The sequence below is a fragment of the Pipistrellus hanaki genome, assembly GCF_964339955.1.
Source record: "Pipistrellus hanaki genome assembly, chromosome: 18".
Lineage (NCBI taxonomy): Eukaryota > Metazoa > Chordata > Mammalia > Chiroptera > Vespertilionidae > Pipistrellus > Pipistrellus hanaki.
In genome coordinates, this window is record NC_140520.1 from 24796474 (window position 1) to 24816024 (window position 19551).

Below are 19551 nucleotides of genomic sequence, written 5' to 3' on the forward strand. Positions count from 1 at the left end.
TAAACATGCTACATTTCATTGCAGTGTGGCATTTATTACTGCAGCATTAAAGCTAATTCCCATAAGCAGGAAGTTTTATACCAAAACAATCTATCATGGCCTTAGAGTTCTACTCTGAAGAATATACACCTGTTAGTTTAAGTAAAACCCTATATGGCTGAGAAAACATGGATTACTTACTCCTTATTGGATATTCAAGTTGTGTCCAACTTTGCATATATTTGAGAAATCAAGGGATATTATCTAATATTTAGGATGATTACATTTTATAGAAGTAACTTTTGGTATCAAATATTCTATACTAATATACACCCTACCTCCAATTTCACAAATGAACTTAACACACATTCCATATAACTTCGTTTTTATTCAGAAGTTCTGTAGTTATATGAAGATGGCATTTATGGTTTTTGTTTGTTTGTTTTGGCCTAGAAAAAAATAGAGGCATCTACATAAATACAAAAAAAAAACCCTCCATAATTACTATATAGTTAAATTAACTATTATAAGTATTGAAGAAGGCGAGACTTTTCTAAATCTAACATCACTAATCCCTTTCTTTCTACAATATATATTTCTCTTTTCATGGAGAAAAAAAAAAAAGATGAAGTAGTACATTTGCATATTTTATACAGAACACAGCAGATTAAATATGCTATATTTAAAGTCTGCTAAAGGAGCAAGTTTTCAAGGTTTTCCCAGAATATATCTTTTAAGTGACCAAGACAACATGCAATAACGTTTTTAATCTATTTTTTTCATGGTTTCTTTAAAAGGCTTTCAAAGTCCTGGAATATGTTTCCAAGTAATGGATGACCTAAGTTTAACCACACATTAATTAGAAATTCTTATAAGGCACCCTTTAAAAAAAAAAAAACACAAACCTTAAAAGACTTAATTCTTATAACGTAAAAAGGGTAGCATTTCCAACAGGAAGCAGTATCTGCACAACAGTCTTTGGAAAGCACCTCAAAAAGTCAACATCTCGATTACCTTCCCAGGTCTCTCCTCCTATTGGGGATTACGCCATTGCATGTCAAAGCTATTTTTATACAGACTAATGAACTGCACACCCTTTTGCTTGCTCTTTTGAAAGTGCAAATTGATTTCCCATTAGGGAAAAAAAAAAAAAAAAAGGCTTAAAGTCCAAAACAGGGAACCACAGAATTAGTTGGAGGTGGACCGGAAGCAGGAGGCGTACTGCTGGGTAGAGGGCTGTATCCCTTGGTTATATCCACATTGGAAGATTTTTTCCAATCATAAAGTACTATGCATGGTATTGAACATTTGGAAAAATAAGAATTAAAAAAATCACTCACAGTCTGTAAAAGAGATTTTTTTTTTTTTTTTGCAACCTGCATGTATTTAACTTTTAGTCTGGTTAAAGGTTATAAGCAGTAAACCTGCTTTCAACTATTTTCATATAACATAAGCATGTTCCAAGGCATTTTGAAGTCATCAATAACTCACTTCATAGACATGTCACTGAGTAGCTACATGTAACACAGTTTACATAACCACTTCTCTATCGCTGAGTGAATTTGTATAATGGCATCCACTGATGAGTGACCATCATCCAAGTTGTTGTAGAGTTGTGGTAGAGATGATGTATATATCAAACAAGGACTGAACTTGAAACACTGAAATTCTGCTATTCTTTGAGCCCTGCCTGGAATGACACAGTGGGGCATCAGGCTAACATGAGATCGGGACCCCTGAGTCAGCGCAACACGGAAGGAGCCAGAAAAATTCATGTGAAGCCAGCATACCAAGACCTGCATTTCCCTAGCTGTACGTGCTTTCATGAGTTTTCCTAGATTCCATATTATTGTATGGTATTCTAATAGTCTATCAGAGTATTAATCTCCAATCTCCATCTATCTTTCTGGCCCCTTTCATCGCAGCATAAGTTGGGGGATAAGATTAACAAAAGAAAGGGAAAAAATAGGGAGAGAGGAGGTTGAGAGAGAAGTCACAAAGAAACAAAAGGGGATACAGAAGGGAGAAAGATAAAGGTTGCTGAGATAACAAAGAAGAGACAGTTGTACAGGCATAAGCTGGGAATCAATAAGACTCACAGTCACTCTCTCTAGGAAGTTCTATAAAAAGAGGTTGTCCTTAAAATAGGATTTGTGTGGGCAGAAGACTGCGATCAAGGAGACACAGCATTGAAGAATATGGTACATTTTTATACCATTTGCCTAAGGCCAACCACACGAACCAGGATTTATTCACGCACTGTTTCTGAGGCCTGACATTCTAAACTGATGGAAAGAAGTAGCCCAAAATGGAACGAGGGAGTTTCGCTGTCAATGACATGTATCCACAGAATCCCCAAATTTGGATATTCTGTTGGCTTTTTCAAGAGAATGTCACTGATTTTTGCTCAACTGATTTTCCAGTACACATAAGCATATATTTCCACAATAGCTATACGTTGAAACAGGTTTTGTGGCTTTTAAGAACAAATGATTTGCCAAAACTGGTTTGGCTCAGCGGTAGAGCTTCGGTTTGTGGACTGAAAGGTCCCAGGTTTGATTCCGGTCAAGGGCATGTACATTGGTTGCGGGCACATCCCCAGTAGGGGGTGTGCAAGAGGCAGCTGGTCGATGTTTCTCTCTCATTGATGTTTCTAGCTCTCTATCTCTCTCCCTTCCTCTCTGTAAAAAAAAAAATCAATAAAATATATATTTTTAAATAATTTTTCCCTGCCTTTCCTAAATAGGTAACTAAAAGATCATAACGAGGATTGAAAAATCTCAGCTTCTGTACACACACACACACACATATCAGAGATCAGCTAATGTGAGTTGTATTTGAGTAAATCTAACTTTTCACAACCCAATTTAGTCATTGATAAAGATCAAATATCACAATGCTAAAGCATTCCAATAATATTCTAATAGACAGTTCCTCTGCTTCAAGCCCTGAAAAAATTTATGTATTTCTCACTTCCACGGAGTTGACTCATTGCCATTAAATAAGCCTCCAAGAAATGTCTGTGCTTGCAGGTCCCAGGTAACATTTCTTCAGACACCACAGATAAATGTACTGATGACTTGCTAACATTATGCAAAGAAAAGTCTTACAAAACTGCTTCACATGTTTATATTTCTTGGTTCAGTGTCACCCAATCAAGACAGCAAAAATAGCGTATGAATTACTTCCTAAAATGTAGTGATTCATACTCTTCCTGTCTGAGCTTCTTAGCTTTCCTCCCAAGTTTTCCCCATCATTCTCAATTACACACCCATACACTCCCCAGTTAAAATAAATACCGGATTAGCTGAAACCTACTTGGTTGAGAAACAGGAACATGATAGAATTTCTTTTACTTCTTCAAGCCGAATGGAATGGCAGGGCTACCCTTTGACAAGTGTCCAATAGTTCTTGCACAAAAATGCAATTAAACCCTTCCCTCAGGCACCTCTCAGACTAGCTTAAGAGTGTCACACCACAACCATCAGCACCAAAATCGAGCCTGGCATCTTTCCCCGTGTTTTCTACATTAGTCATTCACAGATGCTGTATTATTCATCTTTATTCACACAAGGATACCAGTCCCAAGAGCATTTCAGGGCACAACAACCAACCTATGAAGATGCCATTTCTAAGAGCCATCTTTTGTCTTATTATTGATTTCCTGCCCTTCCTAAATATGTAACTCAAAGGACATAACAAGGATTGAAGATCTCAGCTTCTGTGCACCCATGCACAACCAACAAAGAGACCAGTGCATCAGATTTGTATTTGAGTAAATCAAATTTTGTACGGCCCAAATTAGCCATCAATAATGGTCAAATCCAAAACGTGGGGATGTGCTCTGACAGGGAATTAAACCAGCTACCTTTTGATGTACTGGACAACACTCCAACCAACTGCGCCACCCAGGCCAGCACGCTAGAGTGATCTTTAAGGGATGATCGATCTCGTTGGACCAAACATCCTTAGTGATATTCACTTCTCTCCTGCCCTCAGACTCCCTCGAAACAGCAATGTGTTTATGCCTGTGGAATGAGCATGATACATTTAAACTGGGGGGGGGGGGGGGAGAGAGAGAGAGAGAGAGAGAGAGAGAGAGAGAGAGAGAGAGAGAGAGAGAGAGAGAGAGAAATGAAAAGTCACAGTGAGCAACATGGAGTTTCTTGAGGGCCCAGGAGATGCATGAAGGGGGAAGAGTGCTCGCATTAGGAGGCGACTGAAAGCATTTGAACTTCACTCGCTGTTTCACTTTTAATTTGTGCTTCTATTGAGTGTCCTCTAGAGTCCATTTGGAACCAGCACTGTCAGATTGAGGTGTTTCACCATCTCATAAAAATAACTCTGTGACCATTATCAATATGGTATCACACAACAGAAACCAGATACATATTATTTATCTTCCACAAAAGCCAAGGCACAGAGATGTCAAATGGATCACTAGCTCCAAGTAAGTAAAAATAATAAAAGCAAAATAAATAAAAGCAGTAAATTTTTTTTTTAAATTATGGTTTCAGTCTCAGGTCTTGGTGTTACAGTTCAGCTATATGATAGCTTTGGGCATAGCTATTACTTATAATTTATTTCTATGTGAAAACACTTTAAAGGCGCCAAGTAATGCATAAATGTATAATTAAATTTTTTAAAAGAATCCATTCAAAAGTTTGAAAGCTGGTGAACATCCTGTTTATTTTATCCACATGTGTATAATGTGTCCCAAATGGTCACATGACTTATCTTTTATGATTGTGTCATATACAGCCCGTGTGTTTAGTGTTTGAGCTAACTGCTCAAAAATTATTTGTGTCATGTTTGGGCTTAATGATTTCTAATTATACATAAAATTACTATCATTAGTTTACAGACTACAGTACCAATTGACTATTACAGATCATGGTAAAGAGAGGGAGACTTGGCAGTAGGATTGGACAGAGCTGGTCTCTCCCATTTTGTGAAGTGTCCTCACTTGGCTCATAGAACTCCACACTCTCTGATTTCCTCTAATCTCCCTGAACAGTGTCTCATCGCCCTCACCTCTGAGTGCCTGGTCCTGTCCCTCTCCATCCATCCATACTCCTAGGTGATTTCATGTAGCATCACTAAGATGCTCACATCTCCCAAATGTATTCTTCACTCTGGACCGCTCCTCTGTCAGAGTGTCTGAAAAACAACTCAAACCAATCATACACCAATTTGGACTCCCGACCTCACCCCTGAAACTTGCTCCAGCTGAGTTGTCCCCATCTTATTAACTGGCATCTTCGTTTTTCTAGCTCTTCATCCTTGACTTCTTCCTCTCATACCTCACATCAAATCCTGCCAAGTTTAGTTTTGAAATCTCCCAATTTGGTTGTATCTCATCACATTCACTGCTTCTGTCCTCACCCAGACAATCAACCATCTCCCCACAGGGTTCTTGATTGGATCCCCAACTGCATTCTATTCTCACAGGACAGACACAGCGATTCTTCTTTTTAAATATGTTTTTATTGATTTCATAGAGAGGAGGGAGAGGGAAAGGGAGATAGAATCATCAAAAATGAGAGCCCGGCCGGTGTGGCTCAGTGGTTGAGCATCAACCTATAAACCAGGAGGTCACAGTTCGATTCCCAGTCTAGGCACATGCCCAGGTTGCAGGCCGGATCCCCAGTAGGGAGTGTGCAGGAGGCAGCCAACCGATGATTTCCTCTCATCCTTGATGTTTCTATCTCTTTCTCCCTCTCCCTTCCTCTCTGAAATCAATAAGGATTTATCTTTTTTAAAAAAAATGAGATAGAATCATTGATTGGCCACCTACTACTGGTTGAAAGCCAAGATCGGTCAAAAGGGATGCCTCCTGCACCAATTAGCCAAGTTGTGAATGCAAAGGAAAAGTTCTTAAAGGAAATTCAAAGTGCTACTCCAGTGAGCACATGAATAAGAAAGAGAAAGAGCCTTGTTGCTGATGTGTATAACATTTAGTGGTCTGGATAGATCAAACCAACAACATTCCCTTAAGCCAAAGGCTAATCCAGAGCAAGGCTGTAACTGCTCAATTCTAGGAAGACTGACAGAGGTGAGGAAGCTGCAGGAGAAAGTTTTGAAGCTATTTTAGTTCATGAGGATTAAGGAAAGAAGCTCTCTCCACAACATAAAAGTGCAAGGTGAAGTCCAATAATGACGAGACAGAAGCCACAGAAAATTAGCTAGAAGACCCTGCTAAGACAATTAATGAAGGTGGTTACAGCAAACAACGGCTTTTCAATGTAGACCCAACAGCTTCCTATTTGAAAAAGATGCCATCTGGAACTTTCATAACTAGAGAGAAGAAGTCAATGGCTGCCTTCAAAGGTTCAAAGAACCTGCTGACTCTCTTGTTAGGGTGACTCTAAGTTGAAGCCATCGTTCACTTACCATTCTGAAATTTCTAGGGCCGTTAAGAATTATGCGAAATCTACTCTGCCTCTTCTCTATAAATGGAACAACAAAGCCTTGATTATAGCACATCTGTTTACAACATGGTTTAAAGAATATTTTCAAGCCCACCGTTGAGACCTGCTGCTCAAAAACACAAATTCCTTTCAAAATCTGACTGCTCACTGGCAACATACCTGGTCACACAAAAGCTCTGACGGACATGTACAGTGAGCTGAATATTGTTTTCATGTCTTCTACCACAACATCCATTCTGCAGCCCAGGGACGCAATGTCAACATTAAAGCCTTAGTATTTAAGAAATAGATTTCGTAAGGATTTTGCTGCCATAGATATCAATTCCTCTGATGGGTCTGAGGAAAGTAAATTGAAAGCTTTGGAAGGGATCCACCATTCTCGATGCCATTAAGAACATTCATTTGTGGTCCATGAGAAGAGGTCAAAATGTCAGCGTTAATAGGAATTTGGAAGAAATTGATTCCAACCCACACGGATGACTTTGAGGGGAGACTTCGGTGAAAGAAGTCACTGCAGATGTGGTAGAAATAGCAACAGAACTAGAATGAGAAGAGGAGCCTGAAGATGTGATTGAACTGGGACATCTCATGACCAACCTTGAATGGATGAGAAGCTGCTTCTTATGGATGAGCAAAGAGTGGTTTCTTGAGACAGAACAAGCTGATGGTGAAGATGCTGTGAAGATTGCTGAGAGGACAGCAAAGAATTGAGACTATTACATGAGCTTAGTTGGAAAAACAGCGGCAGGTTTTGAGGGGACTGATTCCAGTTCAGAAAGAATTTCTACTGTGGGTAAAATGCTATCAAACAGCATCACATGCTACAGAGAAAGCAGCCATGGAAGGCAGGGTCCATTGATGTGGCAACCTTCAGAATCCACCTCGCTGCTCAGTCAGCAGCCCTCAACATCCTGGCAAGACCCTCCACCAGCAAAAAGATGGTGACTCACTGAAGGCCCAGATGATGGTTAGCATGTTTCAGCAATAAAGTGTTCTTTAATTAAGGCATTTATGATGTATTAAGACAGAATGCTATTGTTTCAAGACACTTGTTAGTCTACAGTATGTTGTAAACAGAACTTTTACATGCACTGGGAAATAAAATTTTTTAAAAAATTGTGACTTGCTTCATCGTAATACTAGCTTTGTGGTGGTGGTCTGGAACCAAACCCCACAATATCTCCACGGTATGCCTGTATTATCTTTCAGATCACCAGTCTTTCCCCTACTTCAACGCAACATGATCAGAAGAAAACTCCTAGCCCCTGAGAAGGGAAAGAATTGGAATGAGCATCTAATGTTCTGGGTTTCTAGGGTCCTGCCTGAGGGACTGGTTTCTTTCTTTCTTTTTATTGTTTATTTTATTGATTTTGTACAGAGAGAAAGGGAGAGAGATAGTTAGAAACATTGATGAGAGAGAGTCATCAATCAGCTGCCTCTTGCACACCCCCTACTGGGGATATGCCCGCAACCAAGGTACATGCCCTTAACCGGAATCGAACCCGGGACCTTTCAGTCCCCAAGCTGATGTTCTATCCATTGAGTCAAACCGGTCTTGGCTGGTTTCTTTAAAAAAAAAAAAAAAAAAAAAAAAATATATATATATATATATATATATATATATATATATATATATATATGTGTGTGTGTGTGTGTGTGTGTGTGTGTGTGTGTGTGTGTATATATATATATATATATATATATATATATATATATATATATATATAGTTGGTTTGTTTTTTTAAGAGAAGAAGAGTGGGGGAGAGAGAGAAACATCAATGATGAGAGAGAATCATTGATCCGGCTGCCTCCAGCATGCCCCACACTGGGGATCAAGCCCAATATCCGGGCATGTGCCCTGACAAGGAATCAAACCGTGACCTCCCGGTTCATAGCTTGATGCTCCACCACTGACCCACGCTGGCTGGATGGGACTGGTTTCCATCTTGTCTACTTCAGAGCGCTGATAGGGCCTGGCACAGTCTGGATGCCTGAGAAACACTGAGAGCAAAAGTGAACTGGACATCTTGCCTCTGCTCCAGAGGACCCACGGTACAACAGACAGAGGCCAACACAGCGTGGCAGCCTCTCCATCGTGGGGCAAGAAGAGAGTGGAGCATGCGTCCGACATCCTGGCTTTTGGGGGGGCTACCCAAAGAGATCGTTTCTGTCTTGCCCAACACAGAGTACTGATAAGATGCAACACACTCCACAAACCTGGGGACCACTGAGACTAAAAGTGACTTGATTGGCTTCCAGCAATTCCAGAAAACCTGCAGTACTGCGGATAGACACCAGAGGTAGCAAGAGATTACAAGCCCCTTTAAAAAAAATAAATAAATAAATAAAAAGAAAGAAAGAAAGAAACTGGCAAATCCATCTAATTGGAAATTTACATGCACAAGTCCAGAGAAGATGAATCTACAGCAAAGGTTTGAGAGGCCTCTCAAGCGCAGCTAATTGGTGAAAGTCTTTCCCTATACATAATCAGTCGGTAAAGATGGAAGAGGGGGCTGTTTTTTCAAAGGGATAGATCACAACTGAAAGACAGGGAAGCATGGCGCAATGAAAGGAACAGACTAAGTCTCCAGGAACAAAGTTATAATAATAATATATGTAGTAGTGAGGTTTTAAAGGATGGCTAAATAGGAAAATAAAACATCCTGAAATTTATGAAAATCAGATGAGTGAAATGTAATTCTAATATATGATTACTGGCTCATTTGCCTTCCTCCCTATTAAAACACTGATCTTGGTCCTTGAAGCCATGCCATTATAAAGATTTATTTTACCAAAGAGAGAGAACATAATTTATTAAAGCCATATGGTTATAAAGGTGAGTAATAGAATAAGCAATGGGCAACTTCTGCGTTTGAAAAAAAAATACTAAATAAGCACAAAAATACTCAACCAGCAGTGAATATTAATGAAGCTAAAGTGGATTGCCTCTGTGGGGCAGAAAGAAAAGAATTAGGTCATATGCTGAGCTTTGTTTGTTGGCATTCCAAAAGCAATGTTGCAAAAATGACCATCTCCGCCTCCAGATGGTCTCCACCGGCCATGACCTTCAAGTTGTTTGCACGATCTCAAGTCCTAAATCTGGGTGGTGCCGAAGAGTGGGACCATTTTCGAATTCACACAGTTTCCTCCAGCAGTGTCTTGAAATCCCAGGCCTTTTTCTCCTGTCCACGACTAAACCCATCTCAATTCAGATGACAAGAATCAGATATTTCAACAAAAAAAAAAAGGGGGGGGAATGGAGTAGGAATATGGAATAAGAGGATAACAACAGCAAACAAACCTAATATTTTTTAAGCACTAAAATGCTTTCCTTGAATTACCTCTTTTATATGTATTCTTTCCTCAGTCCAAAGAGATCATTTAAAGCTTAGAGAACAACATTACTTGCTCAAGATGGCACCTCTAAAAGAGTACTCAACTGGAGTTTAAAATACATTTATCCCAAAGTTTAGGCTTTTACCACTACTTCGGGCTACCTCCAAGACAGCCTACAGCTCTTCTTCTTATTATTATTCTTTTATTTAGAAATCTTCTTCTAATACCCAAGGTATATGGGGTTTCTTCAGAGATTTTTAGTACCTCTTAAGATTATGAGGCACAAAGAGAGTGAAGTGATTGAGATCTTATGTAGGAACAGGCAAGGGAATGGGTAGGAGAATGATATTAGCTGCCAGGTGCACTGTTAATGCTGGAGATGTTGCTATCATCTGAAAATAATAGAGAATTCAGTATATAAGTATATGAGGAGACCTTTCAAAATTTAAGTCAAGTAAGTGAGATGCAGAAGTGTATGAATGTGGTAGGAGCTAAATGAGGGTCAGAGAATATTAACTTTGAGAATTTTGAGTAAAACTTGAGTAATAATAACTCGTATGTGTCTTCTATAAATATAAAGGGCTACAAAGGGCAGAGAAAGCATTCAGGAATCCATGGCCAAAAGAAATAAGAGAGGAAGGGTCTTAGAACACGATACTGGATTAAAACCAATAATAATTTCTTTCCTCAATCTATTGTTTCAATGCATTCAAATGATGTAAAACCAACTATAAGATGAGGAAGAGTGTTTTCAAAAAACAATCAGATCTCTCCTTATAAGAAAGTTCTAGGGCTTTCTTCTTGACCAGGATTCTTGGTTTGGCTTATGTTTCATGCAAATAAATAAATAAATAAATAATCTACAACAAAAACATAGCTATCTCAAGGAGCCTAACTGAAACTTGCAAGTCACTTTGGGATTATATATTAAAACAATGTGTTCCTCCATAAAGATACTATTCTGCTTTTATAGAGTACATTCAAACTAAATTAGTTTTTATTCCAAAACTCTATTTTTCCATACAGTGCACATTGCTTTCAGTTGGGATCTAGAGAAGCAATGATTAACCACTCCTCCCTCGGTGCCCAGAAAAGGCAGTTAGTTGTTACCAGTGACATTGGGCTCCATGAAAGATGGAAGCTACAACTTGTGAACCACCAGGGGTGCCAAGCTCAGAGGATCACACCACACACTCGTCTTTTTTACCTTACGATGGTCCCTGCCACAATCAACCAGCTCTCCTGCCTCACATTTTCCTCAGCAAACTTTCTCAGGTGGCAATGTCCACTGAGCCAGAAGGACCTCCAGCAAGTAACCCCAGGTCCATAGGGGTCCACTGGCGGTTCTAAGGCAGGGCAAAGGAAAAGAAAGTTGGGAGAGGCCAGGACAGAAGAGCAGGAACAGAAGAGGATGAGAAGGCATAGTGGGAGGGAGAGATAAGGAAAAAGGAGAAGAAAAGGTGGTAGAAGTAAGAAAAGAGGGAAGCTGTGTAGAAAGTTGACAGTCTGCAGAGAAGAACTCCATGTGAAGGAGAAAAGGAAATCCGGGGGGCCCCCACAGGCAAACCAGGACAGCTCTGTGCTATGAGGTGCCTCCTCTACCTCTCAGTCTTCCTTCCCCCACAGAGGAAACAGAGGGACATTCCTCTGTGCCACTACCTGGATGAGCTCGTCCAGCTCAGTGGAGTTGACGCAGGCGTGCTGGGAAATGAACGTTTGCTTCTGGATCACGATGGTGGTCCTCTGGGAGATCTCGTGCGGCTGCTCCAGGGCTTTGAACACGGTGGCTCCGATGATCAGGTAGAGGACGACCACCAGGAAAATCGTGGAGACAGTCTTCCATTTCATAACATTAATGGTCGTGTCACTCTCCACCCGGGAAGCAAGCACGGTGGGTTTCGTGGAAAACGAGAGCCTCGGTTTGGAGTTCTGAGCGGCAGATTTTGGATCCAGCAAGTCAGGTGCCGCCACTGAGAACAGAGAAGGAGGGTTAGGGTTGGAGGAGATGAGTGGGATGACGGTTGGGCTTGTTTAAGAGGGTTGCAAAGGTTGACTGGATTCTGTTCTCCTGATGGAAGCGCTGGAACCAGAAGTGCGCCCGGGAGCATATAAATGGGTTCAAGGAAGCGGGGCTGGGCCTTCGCTCTCTGTTGCTATTGGGGATCCAGATGGGAGGGGAAAACAAACAAACAGGAGTTGGACCGAGAATCTGAAAAAAAATAAAAGCATGCCCGCCCAGCTAGTGTGGCTCAGTGGTTGAGCACTGACCTATGAACCAGGAGGTCACGGTTCAATTCCTGGTCAGGGCACATGCCTGGGGTGCTGGCTTGATGCCCGGTGGAGGGCGTGCAGGAGGCAGCCAATCAATGATTCCCTCTAATTGTTGATATTTCTATCTCTCTGCCCCTCTCCCTTCCTCTCTGACATGTCTGAGGGCTTCCTAATTAATTTCAAAATTTATTATCTGTCCACCATGAGTCAACAAAGACTTACTGAACTCCTAAGAGTTGATGATGCTAAAGTAGATATTTGAATACGCATAAGGAAGGTTCCCGGATACTCCCCTTCCCAAGTCCTTAACACTCTATACCACAGCAATCAACGTAAATAACATTCTCTACTTTTGCCTAAAAAAAAAAAAAAAAAAATTCATTGTAATAAAGGAATTGTATTATAAGTGAATTTATGACCCAGACATTATTGCTCAAAGTAAGACATTAGTAATTTTCTGGTAATACATGATGATGGCAAATAAACCACAGTAGCCCAATCATTTTTTTTTCCCTTTTCTTCTAAATTGGGCTCATGATTAAGCATTCTCTATGTTTTGTTATTCAGTCTCTGACATGTGTATAAAAACAAGAGTATCGCTACCCATTGTGGCAAAATCTTTGGTGCAGCCAAGACATGACAAGTTCCTCCCATTTCAACAGTGAACATCATCAAGGGAAAAAAAAGTTTAAAACCTTGTCTCACACCTTGGACCCTACATGCTCTGTGCAAAGCTAATTGCTCCATTAGAATGAATTTATGTGTTCCCTTACAAATTCCCATATACTCTGAGGTGACTCTAAATCCATTTATTATTCATCTGAGCTGTTCAAAAATATCATTAATGGATTCCTTTTTAGCTAATACAAGAGATACCAGACTTCTACTTGCTAAGGGGAAAATAAGCCATCTATTACAATATATTTGATTGGGAAAATAACATTGAACCAAAAGGGGTAATAGAATGGCCAACAAAAAAGGAAATTTTAAAAAGCCACCAACTCAACTAGAATAATCAACCTATTGCCCATAATTGTTATAGAAACAAGTAGAAATAGTATATATAATACAAGTCTAATAAAATGATAATTTAATCTAAAAGACACTTTTGGGTAAGCATAAGGGAAATCCCAATGGAATTGCCTCCAAATACCCTACAGGAAACTTAAATTACTTGAGGATGAGAAGGAAATAGAGAGTGTCAATTTTCACATGGCTACATACCTTGCCCTCTTGACTACCACTGAGTTAAATTTAGGACTACCACAGTTTGGATTCGTAAACTAAACCTTCAGTTTCCCATAAAAAAAAAAAGAAGCTTTGCAAATAAAGCTATTTGAAGCACCAGTGCTAAGCAGTGTTGTGAAATGATGGCGGATAACAGAGGGAACCTCAACCAGCGAAGCTCTGAATGCTTCTGACTTTGAAGAGAGGAAGCCAGGGCTCTGATGAGGTTACAGGGATCTCCACATACGTTCCTTGCAGCAATTAAGTATAAGTATGCACACGTGTCTCTCCTGGGACTCTCACCTGCTCCGAATAAAGCCCCAAACTAACAGACACTTTTAATATCTCGTGTTCATAAAGACAACTTTACTCAAAATCAGAACTGGCTATATGTTTTGGATTTTCATTAAAACAAAACAAAAAAAAACAAAAACAAAAAACCTTTTAAATAGAAATGCTGAAAATAGCTAACATCTCTGTCATCTGCTGTCTAACCACCCCACCAGACCTCCATGCTGCCTTATTAGTTTGAGTGAAAAATAAAGGTCATAACTTAAAATTAAGGCCCCCCCTTTTTTTTCAGAATAAAAATAACGAAATCACATAGGAGCTCAACATTATCTCTCAGGAGGAAGCTTCCACGCCTCTCTCTGCAGTTCTCTGCTCTCTCCTGTTTCTGATTGTTCCTGTCAGTGGTTTCCAGTCTGCAGAACCAGAAAACACCAAGAGGATTTACCTGGATGCTCCCCAGATCCCAGCCCTCCATCCCAGCCCCCAAACTAAACATCATCATATGCTTTCAGAGGAGGGAGATAGGTATATTTTTAAAAGTGTGTGTGTGTGTGTGTGTGTGTGTGTGTGTGTGCGTAGCTCATACCTTTCCTGATGGGGTTTATTTTAAGCTATTGCCGTGTCCTTCAATTAACAGAAATACATATAATGCACATTTGGCAGACCGAATGGGCAGAAACTGGTGAGATAGCAAAATGGAAAAAAAAAATTTAAAAAACCAACAACAGCCTTTCCTCTCTCTGTCTCATATGGGAAACCCTCTGGTTCCCACCTCCAGCCCTTCGGGGTGAGATCAGCAAGAGAAGCTACTGAGCACAAGGAGCCAGAGACTGGCCCCCTCCGCATGCCCTGGGCACCGCCAGGACCTCCCTTCTCTGCCCCCAGCACATCAGCCTCCTTCCTCAGTCCTGCTCTCCCCTCCCCACTCAGGTATGCCTTCCTTCGCTCTGCTCCCGGAGTCAATGGACCACTCACACTCAGTGCCAGGAGGAAGGAGCGTTTTTCAGCACCACTGCCCGTCCCACCGCGCCACGGGCCACGGCCACGGGCAACAAGTGTGCCCAGGGTCACCAGGCGTCCTGCCTGCCGGCTGCTGCTCCCAAGGGTTTGACCCTCCTCCTCCTTCGGAAACTGCCCCCCCACCCATACACACACACACACACACACACACACACACACACACACACACACACACACACGGTGTCTCAAACCCAAACCCATTCCCAAGGCAGATGCAAAACCCTGCAGGCACCTGCGGGAGACGGGGGAGAGGCGGCAGGAGAGGCGCAGGGGTAGGGTTGAGGTTTGCCTCCAGCCCCAGATGAAGACCCAGCACCCCGGACGGGAGAGGGAGGTGGGCAAGGTCCGCCTGCAGCCCGCGGGGCGTCAGCACCCCTCTCCCCGGAGCAGCAGGGCGGGAGGCGGCGGGGTCCCCGGGGTCTCACCTCCTGCGCTACAGCCGGGTGTCTCCGGCGGGGCGCTGAGCAGCATGAGGCATGCAGCCTGCAGAATGCTTTTTGTGCCAAAAGACGGACGGGATGGTACTCACTTCTCATTCGGAGACGGGCTGCGCGCTCCGGGCTGCGCGGGCGGGCATTTTCCCCGGCTTTGTTTTAGCGGCGGGGAGAGCAGAGCGCGGGGTGGACGCGGGAGGGGGTGGGGGCAGCGTGAGAAGAAGCAACGGGATCGCGGGCAGGAGGGGACGCCCGCGGGCTGGGCAGAGGGCGAGGCCGGGGCCAGGCTGGGCTCGGGCCCCGCCGCCGCCCCCGCGCGCAACTGCCGCTGGGCCCGGGGCACCCCGAGAGCGCGGGCCGCCCGGGTCCCCGCTCCGCCCCGGGCTGCGGGCTGCGGGCTGGCCCGGCCCCCGGCGCGGTGCGGGGGGTGGGGGGGCGGTCGGAGCAGCCCCGGCGTCTCTGTGCCCGAGCCTCGCTCAGCCCCCCTTCGCATGTCTTTGTGCACCCCCCTTTCCCTCCCCCCAGCCCCCCGCGAGCCCTCCGTGCCCCTCGAGCTGCGGCACCGGCTCGGTGGCCCTCCGAGGCTCTCCTCCCCTGCAGCTGGCTCCCTCGCCCCTCGCCGGCTCGTCTCCCTCCTTTCGGAACTCCCTCCTCCCCCCCCCCCCCGTCCCGCCCTTTCCCCTCACCCCCTCTCTCCGCCCGGTTCGCCTCCCCGCACCCCTCCTAGCCCAGCCCTCGCCTGCGTCGCCCCAGCCCGGGGCTCCCTCCCCAAGCCCCGCTTGGCCCGCCTCCCGCCCGGGGACTCAGCCCGGGGACTCACCTGCTGCCGCCGCTCCTCTGGGCACTGCCCCTGCCCCCCCCCCCCCTTCCCCTTTCCCTCCCCGATCCTCTCGCTCGCTCTCTCTCTCTTGGGCACGCGGGGCTCCACCGCGCTTCTTCCCAGTCGGGGTGCGGGGTATAGAACCCAACTCTGGGGGCGAGGGTCCCCGGAGTCCTTGGCCCCCCGAGGGTTGGCTGGAGAAGTGCCCCCTTTGGCGCCTTGAGACCCCCAGATGGGGGCTGTCCCGAGGGCGCTGGCTTCTTCTAAGCCTGCGCCTAGGGAAGGGTTAAGTCACCAGCAAACCTCCCCCCCCACACACACACACACCTCCTCTCTAAGGGTGCTTGGCCCAGGGGGCAAGGAGCTCTGAGCACAATGTTCCGGACCTAAAGGATGGGGAACGCACCGGGAGCCAGGGCGAGAGCATCAGGGATGCAGAGGGGACGGCAGGAAAATCCGTTAGGCTCTCGGGAGCCAGACCCCTTTGCTGGCGGGGTGGGAGACTTCAGACTTCGGTCTGGCCGGGCGCTCCCGCACACCTCCCTCCCCATCCAGGTCCAGACCCCGCCCAGACTGGCTGCCCCATGGGGGCAGCTGACCTGGGGGAGGCAGCTGACCTGGGGAGCGTGCGGGAATGGAACCTGCAGAGGCGGGAGCCGCAGAGTTGGGGCTGCTGCGGTGGTAGGCGAGTCTTCCCACCACACACAAGCCTCGGCGGAACTCCTGTCCCTTGGTGAACTCTCCCTTCCCACTCTGGCAGCCGAAATCCCCAGCTGACCTCCACCCTCCCACCTCCACCGGGGGAGACAGTTTATCCTCAGGCGAGGCTGCTCCGCCAGATTGGAGTCTTTGCCCGGTGACAGGGGAGCGTCCTAGTGAGAAACCGGTGCCAGCCCCAAGCCCCCAAGGAGGGGAGGCAGAGCAGGGAGACTCTTGGTTGTAAAAAGAACAATGCCATTCTTTGGCAAAGCTGTGCCCACCAGGGATTAAAAGCATCAAAGCACGTTTTTCAGTTCCCCCAAGAGACTCAGCACCTCTTTCTGCTTGCTAGTCAGAAGGACTTGCTGGTTAGGAATTCCGTCCTGCCGGAATTGAATCACGTTTTGCCTCACTTCTGCTCTCAAGAAGAATAAAATGGGATGTGCTTTTTTAAACTGTGGATCCGGACCTCTCACTCCCAGACTTAAAACCCTCTCAGGCTCTCTCAGTCACATACCATGTGCTTCCTGATCACGTGGATTCCTGGGTGCTGTCCCTCCCTCACACACCTTCCCCATCCTTGGCCCAAGCCTACAGGACTAAGACTCTTGTATCAGTGCAGTTCTCCAGAGAAACAGACCAACAGGGTGTGTGTGTGTGTGAAAGATTTATTTTAAGGAATTGGCTCGAAGGATTGTGGGACTGGCAAATCCATCGGAAACCCCTAGGGCCATGGTCAGCAAACTGCGGCTCTCAAGCCACATGCGGCTCTTTGGCCCCTTGAGAGAGGCTCTTCCACAAAAATACCAAGGCCTGGGCGAGTCTATTTTGAAGAAGTGGCGTTAGAAGAAGTCGAAGTTTAAAAAATTTGGCTCTCCAAAAAAATTTCAATCGTTGTACTGTTGATATTTGGCTCTGTTGACAAATGAGTTTGCCGACCACTGCTCCTAGGGCAACTCTGGAAACTCAGTTGAGTTGATACTTTAGGCTTGAATTTCATCCTTTCTGGGAAACCTCTGTTTTTGCTCTTAAGACCTTTAACTGATTATATAAGGTCTCCCCACATCATCTAGGGCAGGGGTCGGCAAACTCATTTGTCAAACAGAGCCAAATATCAACAGTACAACGATTGAAATTTCTTTTAAGTGCCAAATTTTTTAAACTTAAACTTCTTCTAACACCACTTCTTCAAAATAGACTCGCCCAGTGGTATTTTGTGGAAGAGCCACCCTCAAGGGGCCAAAGAGCCACATATGGTTCGCAAGCCGCAGTTTGTCGACCACGGAGCTAGGGTAATCTTTCCCTAAAGTTAACTGATGGTAGATGTTAGCCACACCTACAAGAATACTTTCACAGCAACACCTAGGGCAAGTGTTAGATTGGATAACTGGGCACTATAGCCTCGTCTAGTTGACATCACTGATATTATCCTTCAGATTCCCAGGTGTCTGAAAATTTTTCCTGAATCCTGCCTGTTTGCTTCCCAGGGCAACCTGAGCTTGTATCTTTGCATTTGCCACATTGTCTGGTCACACTGACTTGGCACTTGGCACATTGTGTCGTGCTTCCTATTCCCCATAGTACCCACAATACCCAGTGACTGACACTAAAAAGGTGTTTGGTAGACATCTCAGGAACGTGTGATTGTTGACATTCACCGGGTCTCCCTCCAGAGTATCCTCCTACATGCATAGGACGTGAGATGAATGTACCGCCTCAGCACTGGTTTCTACCTTGTCACAGGTTATTGGTTCTCTAGGGGAAATGGTCCCAAACACTGTGGGTACTGTGTTTTGGGATGTGTATTTTGGTTGTTTGGTTGCTTATTTTACTTTTTCCCTTTTGTTCAACAACTTGGTGATTCTTTTTATGTTCCCTCTGTGTCTTTGGCAAATTTAACCACGCCTTGCCAAGCACTGGTCTTGGGTCTAACTGACCTGTGCTTACTGCAGTGGGGGGTTAACTCTCAGTGTGTATAGTGAATGCTCTCCTTTTCCCAGACTCATGGGATGTAGGACTGGCCACCAATCCCCATGCTGAAATGCCACGTTCTCTCCTTTTCTTCATCAATTCATATGTAGCAGCTGTCCTCCATGTTCCATTCTGCCTTATTCTCACATTAAGCACATGTGAGTGGGGAGGGGTGGATAATACTTTACAGAGGCATTAAAACAAGATTTTAAAAACAAATTTCAAAGTGTAACATTAATAGGAATCACTCCACCAAGCCAGCCTCAGCCTCGCAAATAATTCAAAAGGACCAAGAAACCAGTCATCTATCCCTGCTTTCCTCTGCAGTCCCTGCACAGGCCCCTCACGTAAGTGCTCCTGCCCCTTTAAGAGCCTCTGTGCCAAACACATATTTATTCATGGTCTTTGGAGTAAGAGTCAAAAAAGGAAGTAGACTGGTTTGCATATCATTGTAACTGGAGAAACAAGGAAATGGGATGGTTTATCCTGTTTAATTTTATGCCTGCATTACTCAATGCGTATAAATTCCACCAAAAGTGGAACAGAAAGACTAAGTAAACTCCATTTCTTTTCTGCTGTAAGGACACTTGACACCCATGAACTTATCTCATATGCTGCCCTCATTGCAGTGCCCTCAGAGCTGTTCATTTTGATTTCTGACTTTTAGTGTCAGTCACTGAGTATTGTGGGTAATTAAAAAAAAAAATGAACACGCCACAGTCTTCCCATAATTCCAATCGGATCCGGAATTTTGACATCCGAGTGACTTCTGTGGTATCCTAACTCTACCATTTCTGAACCATCTGAGATTGAGGGAGTCCCCCTTTAGATCTCTAGCCATCAGTTTCCTCATCTAAAAAATAAAGATAATACATTATCCTCACAAGAGATTGTTGTAAAAATGAAAGTGAGACAATATATATGCTTAATATTGTAGATACTCAGAAGAGTTTTATTCACTCCTGTGCTTGGCCTAACCCCATGAACCAGGGGGCTCCCGGTCAAGCAAGACCACCAACAAATTCCAATTCTATAAGAAACCTTGCCATTTCTTTGATATTCTGGACAACAA

At 44.2% G+C, this 19551-nt stretch overlaps 1 protein-coding gene across 5 annotated transcripts in view; it reads right to left on the reverse strand.

The window, feature by feature from the left end:
• Nucleotides 1-19551, reverse strand: part of KCNK2 (potassium two pore domain channel subfamily K member 2) — a 148954-nt gene that overhangs the window by 77398 nt on the left and 52005 nt on the right. Inside the window, exons 1-2 of one of the 5 annotated variants that reach the window (XM_084865521.1) lie at nt 16216-16375; nt 11406-11716 (exon numbers count right to left, since the gene is read on the reverse strand). In XM_084865521.1, the coding sequence (XP_084721647.1) occupies nt 11406-11716; nt 16216-16360 (456 nt within the window). In that variant the 5' untranslated portion in view covers nt 16361-16375. Of the gene's footprint in view, nt 1-11405; nt 11717-12239; nt 12328-14980; nt 15507-16215; nt 16376-19551 lie in introns of those variants that run through there. The other 4 variants (XM_084865524.1, XM_084865522.1, XM_084865525.1 and 1 more) reach the window with 4 other exon arrangements.